General features: G+C 48.7%; 1 protein-coding gene and 1 pseudogene across 8 annotated transcripts in view; both read left to right on the top strand.

The window, feature by feature from the left end:
• Positions 1-221: 221 nt before the first annotated feature.
• Positions 222-965, top strand: LOC147427947 (cyclin-dependent kinase G-2-like). Its single transcript, XM_086497322.1, has one exon. The coding sequence runs from the start codon at positions 222-224 to the stop codon at positions 963-965; it is 744 nt and encodes a 247-aa protein (XP_086353448.1).
• LOC147427946 (cyclin-dependent kinase G-2 pseudogene) overlaps positions 963-15,240 on the top strand; it is a 74,087-nt pseudogene continuing 59,809 nt past the window's right edge. For 5 of the 7 annotated variants that reach the window (XR_015186040.1, XR_015186041.1, XR_015186039.1 and 2 more), the window contains exon 1: positions 963-1,667. The product of XR_015186040.1 is annotated as a cyclin-dependent kinase G-2 pseudogene, transcript variant X5 (transcript). Of the gene's footprint in view, positions 1,837-15,240 lie in introns of those variants that run through there. The other 2 variants (XR_015186036.1, XR_015186042.1) reach the window with 2 other exon arrangements.

Here is a 15,240-nt window from a genome sequence, read left to right as displayed (position 1 = left end):
AGCGACGCTGCAACACTGAAAAGCAGCGCCATGAAAAGCTTCGCATTACTTGCGCTATCTGCAGCACCGAAAAGCAACACTCGTTTATAGATTCATGAAGTGTTATTGGTTGCGAAAGTTTTTGCTCGTTTACAAAAAAAAATCAATCGCCTGCGCAACGCGCGTGCGGCCACAGAGAGAGACTCTCCGCCTTTCTCCAAAGCAGCTGTACGCACTGCAACATGTACATCAAAGAGAAACTTGAAACTACAACTGAAACATCTTATGTCTTTGATGCATTGAAAGAGAATGAAGACGCCCGAGATGAAAGCGATTTGAATATCGGGGAGCACATGTTTCTTGACAAAGATATTGATGAGGAGAAGTATTGTGATGTTGATTTTGAGGAGGAAGAAATAGTTCTTGTACAAGCTGCACCGCTTGTGCGCACCATAAACATGTTGCAAGGTTGTAGAAGTGTAGATGAGTTTGAAAGATTAAACAAGATCAATGAAGGTGCCTATGGTGTGGTTTATAGAGCTAGGGACAAAAAAACGGGAGAAATTGTAGCATTGAAGAAAGTGAAATTGGAGAAGGAAAGGGAAGGTTTTCCAATGACCTCATTGAGGGAAATTAATGTGCTGCTTTCTGTCCATCACCCTTGTGTTGTGGATGTAAAAGAGATTGTGGTTGATAGTAGCTTCAACAATGTTTTTATGGTCATGGAGCACATGGAGCATGATTTGAAGGGTCTTATGGAAACCATAAGGTATCCTTTTAGTCAGAGTGAAGTGAAATGTTTGATGCTTCAACTTTTTCAAGGAGTTATGCACTTGCATGACAACTGGGTTATACATAGGGACTTGAAGACATCAAATCTGCTATACAACAATAGGGGTGAACTCAAGATATGTGATTTTGGCTTGGCAAGGCAATATGGGAGCCCACTTAAAACCTACACAAACATGGTTGTTACTCTTTGGTAGAGGGCCCCTGAGTTACTTCTGGGATGTAAGCAGTATTCCACAGCTGTAGACATGTGGTCATTGGGATGCATTATGGCTGAGATTTTGACAAGAGAACCCTTGTTTAATGGAGTAAATGAGCTTGATCAGCTAGACAAGATCTTCAAAGTGTTGGGGACTCCCAACAGAACAATCTGGCCTGATTTTCCAAAACTACCCGGTGTCAGGATTAAGTTCGCAAAGCAACCCTTCAACAAACTCAGAGAAAAATTTCCACCTACAGCGTTTGTAGCAAAGACACCTTTGTCTGAAGAAGGTTTCGATTTGTTGAGTAGACTTTTAACATATGATCCCAAAAAGCGAATAACAGCTGAGAAAGCTTTACAACATAAATGGTTCAAGGAGTTTCCGTTTCCCAAAATGAAGAAGCTGATGCCCACTTATTTGTCTAGGAGTGATGGAGAAAGGAGGTCAAGTAGTATTGATCCTCTTGCTGAACTAAGAAAGCGAGAGCTTCGCCAAGCTGAAGTGGGTGTTGGTGGATTGTTTGGTTGAATGGAAAGTAGTGTTTGTTGGCTATGGTTGACAAGCTGAGTTTTGTTGAATTGTGCACACACACATTAAAGTAGAAGCAGAAACACAGGGACAAAGAGATACAGAGGGTGCAGGTCTGACTGTCAATTTGTGTATTTGGTTGTGGCTCGATCGGACATCTATACAGAGGTAAGTGTCTTTTCACGCGACCTTTCGGTTTCAACATTGTATTTGATTAATTGGCCTAAGTGCGTAAGGTTATATTTATGGTTCAATCTCTGTAAAACCTTTAACACAACATTGTATTTGATTGATTTGCCTAAGTGCTTAAGTATGTAAGGTTATATTTATGGTTCAATCTCTGTAGACCTTTAACACGTGCCCCCTAAGCTTATTCTCTTAGGAAGGCATCAACATAGTCCTAGATGCTTGCAGCATCTCCACTGGTTCTTCTTTGAGGTTTGCTTTGTCTGGAAATCTGCTCATTGTTCCTGTGTTGGTGATATGTAACTTCACATGTCTTTTCATCTACAAGGTCTCGAATAAATATAATTTGAAGTCAATGGGATGTGTCCTGTTGCTTTGCTTTTGTTGTCGGGTCATCATAATTGCTGACTTGTTTTTACATAGAAGTGTGAAAGTTGACTACAAAGTCTTGTTTCTTGAAGGAAACGTCAAATCCAAATGCTTTCTTTTGCAGGTCAAGATAGAGCCATATACTCTGTAGAAGATTGAGCTACCGATTTTTGTAGATTACTTTCCCAGGAAATGGCATTGCCTGATAGTGTGAAGGCATAGCCAGTTGTGGAACGCTTGGTGTCAACATCACTCCCAATCAACATGGGACCAGCCAAGGAAAGGGGGTTGGATGCTGGTTGTCTTCGTATACACCAAGCTTAAGTCTTTGGTGTGATTGATATAGTGTAGAAGTCGCTTCACTTGTTGTCAATACGCTAGAGCTGGATGTTACATAAACCGTGATAGAAATTGACTCAGGTCGTGTAATATTGACTGGCAATGGAGTTTCTATGCCACGAGAGGACTCCATTTGAAAACGCAACAACAATAGTTCAGTATAACGCTTTTGACTGAGGCGCAAGACGACCCTTGGTTGTGGTTATAATACTGTATCTGAATACCCAAGACTATTGCTCATGAATATCTTGACCATGTGTTCTGGCTTTATCTTCTTCCTAACAGGAATGAAATGGGTCTGCTTACTGAAACTACAAATGATAGTCCAAATCCCATCATTGCCTGTTTGCGTTCTTGGAAGATCAAAGATAAAGTCGATATCTATGCTTTCCCATGGCCTATCAGGGATTGGCAATGGCTGCAACAATCCCTGTTGCTTTTGAAAATTTGACTTTTTGGCATACTAAGCATGATCTTACAAATGTGTCAACATCTTGAGGTAAAGCTGGCCAATAGAAAAATGCCTCAACCCCTTTCAGTGTCGCATTAATTCCATGATGCCCAGCATATGGTGGAGCATGACTTTCCATCAAAACCTTTGGCCTTAACTATTTAGTAACGCATAACTTTCCATGCATCATGAGAAAGTCATTCTTAAGCATATAGTCCTCATGATGTTGCCCATCAAGATGCTGATCATAGATCCTTACAAAATCTAAATCTTCAACATATTGTGTATTCATTTTGTCTAGTTCACAATGATACGGATTTGACACTGCTGAAATTTGGGGCTTTCATGACAACGCATCAACCACCATGTTCTTTTTCCCTTGCACATGTACAATTTGAAAATGGAACATTGACAAGATGTTTGCCCATTGCATGTGTTTCTCAAAAATCTTCGTTTGTGTGAGAAATTATCGCATTGTTTGATAGTCTGTTTGGACCACAAAATCAGCCCCTAGCAGCCAGCTAGCGTTTTCTATTTTCAGCCCATTTCTACAGCAGATAGTTAGCGTTTTCAGCATTCATGAACAGTAGCAGATTCAGCCCTAGACATTGTAGAAGATCGTCATTTTCGACCTTCAAAAACGCTGCCAAAACCAGTGTTTTCAGCAGTCCCAAAACAGTCCCAGATTTTCAGCCATAGCGTTTTTATGGACAGCAAACAGAAGGTCGCAAATTTCAGCCCTTAAGTCGTTTTCGCCATCCCTGTCGTCGTTACCGGCATAGTCCCAAGTTGCATCAGTTCCATGCATCGTCATTGTACCACTTTGTGCAATCAATAGTAGACCACTCTCGCCGACAAGAGTGGGGCCTTCAGAGGAGGGTTTTACGTCGTCTCTGGTGTTGTATCTCTCTTCTCTCTCTATCTCTCAATCTTATACACTTGCACGCACAGTGTCCATTCACTTTGTTTGTGATCATAGCATTCTCTCATTAAGAACGGAAGGCTCTACCTTCCATAAGAACAAAAGGAACCTTGAGCATAGTTCGGAGCACTCATCTTGAGGAAAGCGCAAACATTCATTCCGCTGCACCTAACATGATGGGATGGAACTGCTTGCGCAATGTTGAACTTCTGCAAAACGCAAGGGGTGCTGCTCCCAATCGCAGGTAGAGGCTGAATGGGAGAGCCTCCTCTGTGTTTGATCGTATGCAAATGAGACCTGAAGAGTCTCTTTTATACTAATCTGCTGTCTAGAAGTTAGTACCTTGGAGTTTTTAACCTTATGAAGTCACTTAATTAATAAGTGACTTAATAAATGAGAACGTGAACAATTTGGCATAATTGTGGCCAATTTGGAGGCCCCAACATGCTTGATGCTTGCCCTGTCGGGTATGAGACTTGGGGGTCTTGTGCTCCACATGGTATACTCATTTATCTCATTTATGACGGTCTCAGATCCCACAACCGTGTAATAATGCCTAATTTTGCCTCGGGAAATCACAGGGTATGCATAACTAACTAAATTATCTAGACATGCACCTGTTGCGAACATGCGCACAAAGGTGCCAGATTAGTTTCTAGGTTGTCCTAAGCCCCAAAATACATAAGTAGCTTGTTCACATGTACATAGGGCTAGTTGTGCACGTGACATCCCCTCCCGTTTAAAGTGAGGTAGTGATACCGAGCTGCATGGTCTCCTTGTAGTCCGCCAACACTCCGGGTAATCTTTGAAAAAGTCTTCGTCTATCCATAATGCTTCGTGGGTTCCATGATCCTTGAACTTCAAAAAATATTGTGGAGACTTCTTCTTAGATCCATGCTAGAACCGATGCAAGAGCACTTGCTCTGGCTTCATAATTTCTGCTTCGTCTACGATCTCGGGTTCGACCTCTTCAAGAATCTCCTTTAGGGGATCTCCCTGAAACAACTTCAACTAAGAAACATGGAAAACGTTGCACAGAGACCATGAATCAAGCAACCGCACTTTCATAGACACATCATTTACTTGTTTTATGACTGGAAAAGGACCATACATTTTAACTGACAACTTGGGACACTTCTTTCCTACTTGCTTAAGTCTCCACTTCATGATTCACAAATATACCCAATCCCCCTTCTTTTTTTTTCCCCCCCACAAGAAGATCCTTCCATTAGTTATCTGAAAAAAGGGCCTGTGGGGCTACAGTCTCTCCTGGGGTAGGGAGTGAGGGGCAGCCAGGGAGACTCTCCCTGGATGCGGGGATATACAACAGCTGAAGTAGAGCTACATCATATAATGGGTGGGGGGAGGGGGGGGAAGCCATACAGGTGGCCTGTAATGCCAAAGAAGGACTCCCACCCGAAGAGAGTAGAAAGGTCCCCGTCTCCAAGTATCATGGAAGGTCTGCCGGCGAGTGCTGGCCGGTCAGAGTTGCCACGGATGCGATCGTACTGGCCTCGTAAAGTGTGTATCAGCTCCTGTCAAATAGCCCGGACTGTCTCTGCTGAAGGCTCAAGACGTCCCTCAAAAGCTTGAAAGCAACGAGCCCTCCAGATAAACCATAAGGTGAGGCTACTCAGAAGCTCCCAGCGCAAGTCTCTCTCCTGTGTCCAAGGTGCTGTAGAGAAGTCCGGAGAGGGGAAACTTGAAAGAGCACGGCTGTCCTTTGGTGAAGTGGATGGCCAAGCTGGTCGCCTCTGCCTCATATCCCATGGCTGGCCCGGAGGTGGTGGACCATGCGGCTGCTCCCCAAGTGTAGATCCCCTCTGGTGAGAGGTGATGCGTAGGATACGCAGCCATGTCTGCTGTGCTCGTGGGCAATCCCATAAGCAGTGTCGTTGTGTCTCAAGATGGTGGTTGCAACAGGCACACAGGTTGGAGGTAAACCGCTATAGACAATCCAGCTGCCCACTGCCGCACTCTTGTGAGCTACCAACCACTGGATGGTCGAAATTCTGTAGGCCTGTCTGCTAGCCCGCAACTTGGTCCAGAAATCTGCTAGAAAATCCTGAGATAGTCCCTGGAGTAGCCAGTGCTCTGCTGCTGCTGGTGTAACTGCTCTCCTGGCTGTCAGAATGTGGCGTCCCAGTCGAACTGTGTACTGAAAAAAACTAGATCTGGGGGCATCTGCAGGCTCAAAGGGGTCGTGCCACAGATACTCCCCTGGATCCCACTGTACAGCCTGAATAAATATCTAGCCCCATACACCGAGATGCGCCAATCTGTATCAATCTCTGCTGGGTCCGGATCAATGTGCCACTTCCGCGAAGCAGCGGCCACAATCCTAACTCTTTGGAAGATACATCCTGCCACAAGAGGGGACGACTCCTCCACTCTCAGAAGTCGTCCCTCCTCCTGAACCTCAAAGTACAAACATCTGCCCTCATCAGTGCACGCTCGGACTGCAATCAGAATCTCCAACTGCGTGAAAGCTCCCATCCAGCGGGGGGCCACCGGCTCGAAAGGTATCTGCCACTCCTCAGAGAGTGCTGCCTAAATATCATCATACATAGTCTGGCCTCCCCTGAAGAGACTCAGACGCTCTCGCTGTACCGCCTCTGGTAGGCTGCAAAACAACTGCTACTCTCCAAAGCTGAGTGCTGGGCCAGCTGCCAGTGGACCCCATGCAAGCCGGGGACATGAACCAAGCATATGTCTATTCTCAGTACGGATCGCAGGGCTCCATATAATAGGCTGCCTAGCCCGCTCCTCTGCGCAAGTGGGAGGGTGCTGAGATAGTCCAGGGTGGAGCAACTCCCAGGCTCTCAAGATACTCAAAGCAAAACGATCCTCCCATCCTCTGCTAAAACCAGTCCTCCTCATCTCTGTGAAGATCCATTGTATCTATGGCGCCCAAGTGCCTCCTGCTGGGGGAGCTCTGGTGCTGGATCCCCATCCCGTCCGGACCAAAGAAAGTTCCTGATCAGCCGATACAAGAACTAAAAAAAATCCAGCATGAAGTGATGCACCACATAGTAGCTAGCAAGACCTGATTTGTCACCACCACTCTCCTTGCCAAGGAGAGCCTAACTGTACTCCAAAAAAGAAGCTTCTTCAGAATGCTCAGAAGAAGGGGGGCAATCTGCTGCTTCGGTGACAAATCAAGTCCAACCTGGCACCCCAAATAGCGTACAACGGTGCCGGGGGGTATCCATCTAAATCCAGGATCTGGGCTCCAATCCAGAGTGGGAGATCTGCTAACCCAAAAGGCCACTGTCTTGCGCCAATTGATTAACGCACCCGATGCTATATAGAAAGTCTGCAGGACTGCTCAGCTCGCTGCAAATTGGCCTCTTGGCCATGCAAATATACTCCAGTGTCATCCGCAAACTCTGAGTCAAGAAGCTCCTCCCCTCGAATAGGAAGCTGAAGCCCCTCAATCCTACCTCTACTGCTGTCAAGTACATACTCATAGCCTCTGCAAAGAACAGGAAAAGAAAGGGAGCGGGCACCCCTACCTGACAGAACGAGAAAGCTCAAATCTGGGCCCCCTGCCTCCAGCCATCAACACCTGGCTATGAGCTGGGAGTATAAAGCAGCAACACCCCGAATCCAGCCAGCCTCAAAGCCCATGCACAACATAGTCCCCTCAAGAAAACTCCAATCCACTCTGTCATAAGCCTTCTCAAAATCGAGAAGGAGAACAACCAAGTTCTCACCAAGGAGTCTCGCTAGAGCCATCGCCTCCCAAAAAGTGAATACGTTGTCAAGGATGCTGCGTTCCTTGACAAACCCAGTCTGAGTAGCATGAATCAAATCCCCAAGGAGAGGCTGGATCCTCAAACTCAAGGCCTTGGCTAGGACCTTGTAAACAGTATTGAGAATCGTAATAAGCCTCCACTGCCGAATATCATCTGACACTCCTTCCCCCTTGGGGATAAGAAAGATAAGCCCCTCTGAAAAGCCCTCAAGCATCACACCTGTGTCCAAAATATGCTGGAAGTCCCTACGAAGGCCTGGCCCCATAATGGCCCAGTATCGCATGAAAAAAGCAGGGGTCAACCCATCCTCCCCAGGGCAGCTGTGCCATGGTAGAACTCTAAGAGCCTCTATGAGCTCCTCATTTGACAAGGGCAAAGCCAGAGCAGTACGCATACGGTCAGTGGCCCGTCTCTGTACATGGGCCCATACCGTCTCTCTGCAAGCATCCCGAGCGTCTGTGGGCGGCTCCGCTGACAGTAAGTCTCTATAAAACTCAGTGGCAATAGAGCGCAATTCATCTGGCTCTGTGGCTATCGTACCATCCTGTCTCCTGAGCTGTCTAATGCCTGCCCGCGAGTGGCGAGTGCTAGTAATCTCAAAGTACTCTCCTGTCACTCTGTCCCCTAACTGGGTCCACTTCGAGGCTTGCCGGTGATAATAGAACTCATGCCGCCTCTCCTCTGTCTCTCTAACCTCCTGTCTGGCCTGGCTCAGCTGAGTCTCAATCCAGTCACAAGTAGGTCGTTGCTCTTGCATGCGCTGAAGAGAAGCAAGGCTCCGATGCAGCCCCCGCTCCCTCTCTCGAATCTCGCCCAACCATGTCACAGCAGTCTCGTGCAAAAAGGAGCTGATCTTCGCAATGCCATGTGCACACTGTGCTGCAGCATCAAGATCTGTACTCTGACTAGCCCGCTAAATGCGCTCTATGTCCTCCGAAAGGCTGGCATCTGAAAGAAGCCGCTCTGGTATCTGCAGCTGCTAGCAGGACTCGCGTGCCTGCTCCTCCTAAGTCATAATGATAGGCGCATGGTCTGAAAAGGAAGTGGCTGCAAGGATCTCAATGGATCCCCCACGATCTCCAAGGTAGTCTCCTATGTAAAAGCGATCGATCCGTGAAAAATTAGCCTCCTTGTCGCCGAACCGACCGGGAGAAGCTAAGACTACCCTGAGCATGGGGAAAAGCCTCATGCTGCCATACATCAGAAAGCCGCAGTCATACATAGTCTCTCCCAAGCTGCCAACTCCGTACCGTGCACCGTCACATGACTGCCCGTCACCCCCAACGCACCAATGATCCACATCAGGTAAAGCATCAGCAATGCAATTCCAAAAGTCAGCTCTGGCACTGGCATGGTTAGGCGCATACACATTCAAGAAACCAATGAGTTCACCATGCATCCACAAAGTAACATACTGTGCTCTGCCAGGCACCACAATCCCACGATCCACAATGGCCTGCCGCCAAGACTCCTCTATAGCCATACATACCCCACCTTGCCCACTCATAGGGCCAAAACCAGCAGACCAAAAAGTATCCCATTGCCCAGGCATCAAAGAGCCATAACGACGTATCCGACTCTCACTCAATTGGTGCTCCTGAAGCATCAGCACATCAATGCTGCCACCAAACCAGACAACGCTGAAGCTCCTGCCTCAAACGGCCTCTGTAACGCATATAGTGTCAGCCACCAAGGCCCTGTACATTCCATGAGATGACCCTCATGGATACCCTGCTGAAGTCGAGGCTGTCTCAGCCATATGGTGGGCCTTCGCCAGAGGCTTGGAGGGGGAGTAGTCCCCATCCGAGCAACTCCGACTCTTTCCACCCTGAACACCACAAGTACCTCGAACAAGGCGCCAATGGCTGTGTCCCATCGATAATGCCTCTCCCTCTGACAGGGAATCCTCATGTATACATACATAACCAGGGCCTCTAGAGAGGTTTGCCACCATGCGAATCACCATGTGACGAACCCCTGCATCATCCTCACTCCTTGTGACAAAAAAAGTTGCCTGTTCCCAACAGCGGGCAACCATATCTGTAAGCTCCAAGTTACTCACATGGTGTGAGAACTCTACCACCTACGTGTGCAGATGATCAAGTGCAGTATCCATAGTCCACGCCCGGGCACTAGAGTCACATAGAGGAAAAGAGAAGGCCACTGCTGAATCTAGTGCCTCCTCACCCCGTGCCGGGAGTACCACAACATGCACCTTGATAGGTGTAGACTCGTGGAGGCCCTCTACTCCAAAAAGTCGAGTGTACGAGTAGTCGAAGGCCGTAGAGCACTGTCGAATTTCAAAGCTGACCAGCCGACTAGGAAGCGAAGAAATCCGGGAAGCTCGAATCGGCATGGACGTCCACGCCACTGAGCCATGAGCAAGGGCTGTGGCAGCTCAGCGAACGCCTCACTGTTGGCGAGTGCCAGGAGATAGTTGCACCAGAGAGAGGGGAAGGGAAAGGGAGGGGGAGGGAAGGGGGAGGGGAGGCAGAAGGGGAAGGAGACGGCGGGACGGGAGGGGTTGGAGTAGGGGAAGAAGGCGGCGGGGGAGGGGGGGGGGGGGGGTAGAGGAGGCGGAGGGGCGGGGGAAGGTGATGACATCTCCTGGTCCTTTGCAGGATCTGTAGTATGAGGCCGCAAAGGCTCAAAGCTGTTCCTCACGGGAACATACTGCTACTGTGGCTGCCCATGGGCCTGTCTTTGCTGTTGGCCTCTGCGGCGTCCCTGCCCGGGCTGCCACCCAGAGGGATCAGCAGGCTGAGTAGGTGCACCCAGCGCAGGCAGCGCTGGGCCGGTGCTGCTGTAGAAGGCCCAGGCTGTTGGGATGGAGGTCGAGGTCTCCTACGAGGACAGGCCTTGGCCAGATGGTCAACCTATTTGCAGATGAAGCACTGGTTCGGGAGCTCCGAGTACTCAACTCTTTGCTCTATCCATCCCCCCCCCAACCTTAGGTAGCTGGATGACCTTAGGCAAGGAGGAGACGTTTGCAACCAACACTTTGACCGAAGGTAGTCCAGCTGCTCTAGCTACTACTGTGGCGGCAGTCTGCTCAGCCTCCAATATTGACCCCACAAGGGAGCCAATCCGTGATAGCAGAGGAAGGTACTCACGTCGCAGTCCGGGAAGCATACTGTGTAGCAGGGCGACATTGTCACTGGTGCAGGAGAGATAGTTAGTTCAGTTCGTTACAGTTAGTCAGGAGTTCACAGTGTCACTGGTGCAGGACAGAGAGTTAGTTCAGTTGGTCATAGTTAGTCAGGAGTTCACATTGGACGGACTCTCGCCTTGGCAGTGACACGTGGCAAGTGTTACGTGTGGTGGTCCAGTGGACACCGTGGGCAGATCATTACCACCTCAGTTAGGAGATAGGCTTAGCTGGATTGGGATATTTGCTAGCTGTTGGTGGTTCTTTAGGAGATACATATGAGTGTTGGTTCTAGTCATGGTACGCATCATCATCCACTCTGTATGGTTTAGCATTGAGTCTCGAGTCCTGAGTCGGGAGTCGAGAGTTCTGCATGCCACTTGCACTCTCCCTGCACACTGGAGCCTCGACAACCCCTTTGTACCTTGAGTCCTGAGCTTGGAGCTGTGTGCTCTACTAGCCAAAGTTGTATGGTTCTTTGAGCTTGTCGAGTTCCATTGAGTTGAGTCAGCAGTTGTGTTTTGAGTCATATTTCACTTTTGTGTTTGAGTCATGTTCCTGTGTGATGTTTCTTCTGTTGGAGTGAGGTTTCATGCATACTGCACTGAGGAGCACCCACTCTAGAGAGCACGACACCTTTTCCTCACTACAGGTGCTCTCATTTTGGGCACGCCCGGTGGGACCTCAACGGAAATCTCACTCCGTGTAGAGAGCAGAGTCAAGTTGAGGAGCTGCTGGGTTTAGCTCTCTGCGTGTCTTGCTCTATTGGGTTCGACTGAGTCAGCTTAGTCTTAGTTCTAGACTTGTTGGTCTAGTCTCTCGTCTTGGTCTAGTCTCTCTGGTCGAGGTCCAGCCAAGTGGTCCAGTCACTCGCCCTTGGTCTAGTCTCTCTCGTCCAAGTCCATCCAAGTGGTCGAGTCTCCCTCGCCTTGGTCTAGTGGCGATTGGACCAATTTTCAGCAAGTTAAAGGTCTTCGTGTCCAAAGCTTGGGTGGGCTTTTGGTTACTGCATGACACATACAAGGCAGTCAAAAGAGCGACAAAGCCCATTATTAATTCCTTTGAAGTATTATTGTAGGACGCGTCAACCTTTCGTGCCAAGTAGAAGTCCACCAACACCATTACCCCTACCTTCCCCTGCAGCTACCTCCGGTCCTTCAACCAGTTCTACACCTCCCCAGTCACCCCCATCAATAAACTTCTCATCCCCTGTGTTACAACAAGCTCCATTGCAAATAGTTCCTGGACATACAGCCATGGCGGAGCTCACGAGCGTTCTAGCTAAGGTGAATATTAAGTTTCAGACTTTCAAGGGGCTCTCCACAGAGGGTGCTGACGATCATGCCAGGAGGTTTGTTTCTCTCTGTAGAGGTCGCGGCCTCAACCGAGAAGATGCCTACTTATTACTCTTTCCATCTACCTTGGATGGCTTAGCAAACAAGTGGTACAGTCAGTTTGCAGAGAATCACTTTGCAACTTGATCCACTTCACGACAACAGTTTTGTGAAGCTTTTAGACCAAGGGACTTCCAGGAGAAGGTCCTGGATGAGTTGGCAAACCTGATGCTCCAGCCAAATGAGACTTTTGCAGAGCTCATGACCGGAACAAAGTCTCTGGTGGCCAAGCTTACTCAGCAATCGGGTGAATTTATGGTTAAGAAGTGGGTGGAGAAGGCTCTTCCCAAAACTTCCCAGCAAAAACTCCGAGAGAGTCTCCGACCTGACACCACTCTGGAGGAGTTTGTCGCGGCTGCTACTAGGGTAGAGGGAGCTAGGAAGTTGTTCACCAACTCCTCTCAGTGTTTTTGGAAAGTACTTCTGATCCGTTAACTTCTTTACGCAGGGAACTGGAAGCCCTAAAGTTACAGCGAGCTCTTCCATAGGAGAGGTCCTTCTCTCTTAGACAAGAGAAGCGTAACAAACATGGACACTCCAAGTCAAGAATCAACCGCGACAGCACCAAATAACCACTTCAAAACAAGTCACAGATCACAATAGATGTACACTGGCCCGGCGGAGTTCCGTGCCTGGAGATATTGGCCCCAAAGACTGGCGCCCCTTTCGGTATTTCTTTTTATATTAATCAAATCAAAGTACAAAAGAGTGGTTAGGGTTTCACTCTCAGACTCTGCGTCCAGATGCTCTGAGAAGTGAGGCCCTCACCACTAATTTAAAGGTACAAGGGATGCCCAAAAGCAAAGCCCCAAAAGCTTTTAAAATAAAAAGCATCAGTTCTCTCTCTCTCTCTTAGAGAGTCTTTTCTCTTTTTTTTATAAAAAAAAAGCAAAATTCGCGTCGCTCATCATTTTCATTTTTTTAATTTTTAATTTTATTTTTTATATAGCCTCCGCGATTTCTGGAAATTAGGGTTTCTTGTAGAAATTAGGGTTTGCAGGAATTTTAGGGTTTCTGGCAGAAATTAGGGTTTCTGCTGTCCGCCACGTCATCACTTTGTGACAAGAAGCCTCCACATCACGAGGCATTGGAACAAATCAAGCGGGAGCTAGAAGAGCTCAAGTCTCAGCAAGAGACTAAGGCTATGGTTTGGTGTAGCTCATGGCGCTCTCCAGGGCACCCTCCACATGAATGCCCCCTTCGGGTTTACTGCCACTTATGTTAAAAGTCAGGACATGAGGACAAGGAGTGCTACTACCTCAAGGGATTGCGACAAATACAGTAAAGTCTTGGTCCTACTCTTCAACGAGGGACAACACATGCATTCAACATGGTTTCTCCCTGTGGCCATCCGCACCACATGCCACCTTTATTGACAGCCCCTCCTATGCAAGGTATGCAAAGTACTTTTCCCTCTCAAAGCTTTTATCATGCCCATGCTCCCTCAGCCCCTCAAAGCTTCTATGCCTCCACCTCCAACTCCAACTCCATGCACCAGGAACAAGGACCACCTCGCCCTTCGACTCTCCCATTGAATCGGCCCATTTTGTGCTACGGATGCGGGGAATATGGTCATTACGAAAGCAAATTCCCCCTGCCAGAAGGGTCCCCTCCTTGCCGTCATTGCCCTGAAACGAAGGATCACTACAGTAAGGATTGCCCTAAACTTTGTGCATCCACGGCTTTGAACCCAAGTCAAAGCCAAAACGAGTTTACCTTTCCCAAGCCAAATTTGATAGCAATTAGCACCATTCCTCAGCCGCCCCCTTCTGCCCATGTTGTTACCCCTCAAGATAAGCTGCAGTTGGTAGAGGAGCCAGTGGGCATCCTCACTCGGGCCCAGAGAGCCGCTCTCGGTCTTAGCATTCCAACACGTTCAACTCCCCCACACATTCTCACAACAGTGGATACCTTGCCTTCAGCTGTTGACAAATCATCACCCAGTGACAAGCAAGAATCCAAGTCTTTGCTCTCCGATATTTATGAAACCTTTTTGGAAGCAGTTTCAGATCTACAGAAGATCAAGGTACCAGAGAAACCACTGGTAGAACAAGAAAAGCTTACAACAGAGACAGTCTTGAAGAACACCTTCCAACAAGTGTCCCTCTATGACATGCTGTGGCTAGATGCGAGTTTTAGAAGTGACACCCTTGCAATTATTCAATCCCTTTACCCCGGAGCAGGTCCTAGTGGCGGGCACCTCCCTGTGCAACCATCAGAGTCCTATATGATATCCCATTCCGTTGCTCCCCTCATTGATTATAGAAGCCCTCGTCTCACCGTGTCCGTCTTGGGGCGGCACTTCTCAGGAGTGATAGTGGATGGTGGATCTGGCATCAACCTAATGCCCGAGTTCACTATAGGTCTACAGCCTACTCGCCTTGCTCCCTTCACAGTTACATTGGCCGACCAGCGGACAGTCTACCTAGTGGGCATACTGGACAATGTGCCTCTGCAGGTACAAGACTTTACTTTTAACTTGTATTTTGTTGTGGTTCGTCTTCGCCCAGGTTGAGGGCGGGTTTACCTTGCTCATCGGTAGACCATGGCTGTGACACACTAAAGTACTTCACAACAAAGCTCTCCTCTGTGTCTAGCGAACTCCCCTTCACAAAGCTTCCTCAAGACGGCATACAAAAAAAAAAATGTGTTGATTCCAAGCTTATGAATTCCCCGCTCATGATATCTCTCTGCTCCTTGATAATACTTTTGGAGTGCCATCTCCTGCTACACCCATCTACCCTCGCCCCCCTCACTACCCCCCTCTCTCCCTCCTCGTCCCTACCACCCCCTCCCCCTCTCCTCACCCCTCACTACCCCCTACTCACCCCTCACTACCCCTCCCTCCCTCCTCGCCCCTACCCACTCCCTCCCCAGGCCCCTCTCTAGACACCTCTCGGCCCTATCCCCTCACCCCCTCACCCCTACCCACCCCTACCCTCGCCCCTACCTCCCTCCTCGCCCCTACCCACCCCTAACTCTACCCTCGCCCCTACCCAGGCCCCCTCGCCCCTACCCACCCCCTCAACTCTCCGTCGCCCCTAACTCTATCCTCGCCCCTACCCAGGCCCCATAGCCCCAACCCACCCCCTCAACTCTCCCTTGCCCCTAACCACCCCCTACCCTCGCCCCTACACATCCCCTCCCTCCCTCCTCGTCCCTCTCCACCCCTAG

The sequence above is a fragment of the Adiantum capillus-veneris genome, chromosome 23 (assembly GCF_014529385.1).
Source record: "Adiantum capillus-veneris isolate H3 chromosome 23, ASM1452938v2, whole genome shotgun sequence".
Taxonomy (NCBI): domain Eukaryota; kingdom Viridiplantae; phylum Streptophyta; class Polypodiopsida; order Polypodiales; family Pteridaceae; genus Adiantum; species Adiantum capillus-veneris.
The sequence above is the reverse complement of the archived record's forward strand: the minus strand, read 5'-3'. Positions and strand labels throughout refer to the sequence as shown.